The sequence below is a fragment of the Chinchilla lanigera genome, unplaced genomic scaffold (assembly GCF_000276665.1).
Source record: "Chinchilla lanigera isolate Chin_1 unplaced genomic scaffold, ChiLan1.0 scaffold00003, whole genome shotgun sequence".
NCBI classification, from domain to species: Eukaryota; Metazoa; Chordata; class Mammalia; order Rodentia; family Chinchillidae; genus Chinchilla; species Chinchilla lanigera.
In genome coordinates, this window is record NW_004955404.1 from 28,758,898 (window position 1) to 28,760,043 (window position 1,146).

Genomic DNA, 1,146 nt, shown 5'->3' on the forward strand with positions numbered 1-1,146 from the left:
TATATATATATATATATATTTCTTTGTTCGCATATGCTAATTTATAACCTCACGAATTCTCCCTTGGGGTTCACACAGTGGTACATTTCATACCCAACTGTGCACTTGAAATAAAAGTGCTAAAATGCATTGTGCAGAAGGATGGCTCGTACTATTTGTAGGAGTTTTCTCACTTGTGGGTATGAATCATAGTCCTGGCTGGAATCCCTGTCTCATTTTGGGGGAAATCAAGGAAGGGCCAACAGCGAAAGTCTATTTTGAAGGAAGAGCTGAGATTAAAGTTATCCTGATTATTTCTGGATACAAAAGATAAGGGTGGAAAAATCACTGTTTTTAAAGTGAATTACTGTGCATTCTGGAAGCACGTTGTGTCACTTAAAATGGAAAAGAAGCTGAGAAAGGCGGAAAGTTTTGAAGTACTAAACAGATAACGTCTCCTCATTTCATGTCTTGACCCGGTCTAGAGTTTGAGGGTTTAATCTTTAAGAGAAAGACTCCCGCCCCGAACAATCGCCCTCGGAAAGATCTGAGGATTGTAAATCGCCTATCACTAGCTTCCTTCCTTCCATTCTTAGTAACAGCTCCTCAATTACAGATCCTGAACAGAGAGGCTTTTTAAAAATAAATAAATAAATAAATAAAAGAAAAATCCTGGGAAACAGCGCATTCCAAAAACGCGTTTTCGTTCCTTCTCCGGGGCGGGCTATGGCCCTGCCGGGCCGCCGTAGCCGGCCTCGCGCTTCGCCAGTTGTGGCGAGGAACCGCTGTCGGCGGGACTTCCGTGTTGGCGGGATTCTGAACGCTGCCATGGCTCAGACCGTGCAGAACGTTACATTGTCCCTCACTCTGCCCATCACGTGCCACATTTGCTTGGGGAAGGTAATGGGTGACCGCGGGCACAGCTACGCAACGGCGTTGGGTGTGAAATGTCCGCCGGGCCGAGGGCGGTCTCCGCGCGGGGTGGGGACGGGCCGCGGGCGCTGACGCGGGAGGAAACGCCCGGCGCCTTCTCCTGGGGCGCTGGGAGGCCGCTCCCAGGCGACCGAACGTGCAGTGATTAATGGGTTCATCTGGGCGGCTTTCAAAGCAGGACGGCGCCGCGCCGCAGCGGACGGCGAGGCGGCCCTGCCCCGCCCCGCCCCGCCC

General features: G+C 51.1%; 1 protein-coding gene across 1 annotated transcript in view; it reads left to right on the forward strand.

The window, feature by feature from the left end:
• The first annotated feature begins 742 nt into the window (after positions 1–742).
• Positions 743–1,146, forward strand: part of Rnf219 (ring finger protein 219) — a 43,618-nt gene continuing 43,214 nt past the window's right edge. The window contains exon 1 of the mRNA XM_005374144.2: positions 743–879. Within this exon, the coding sequence (XP_005374201.1) occupies positions 808–879 (72 nt within the window). The 5' untranslated portion in view covers positions 743–807. The remainder of the gene's footprint in view (positions 880–1,146) is intronic.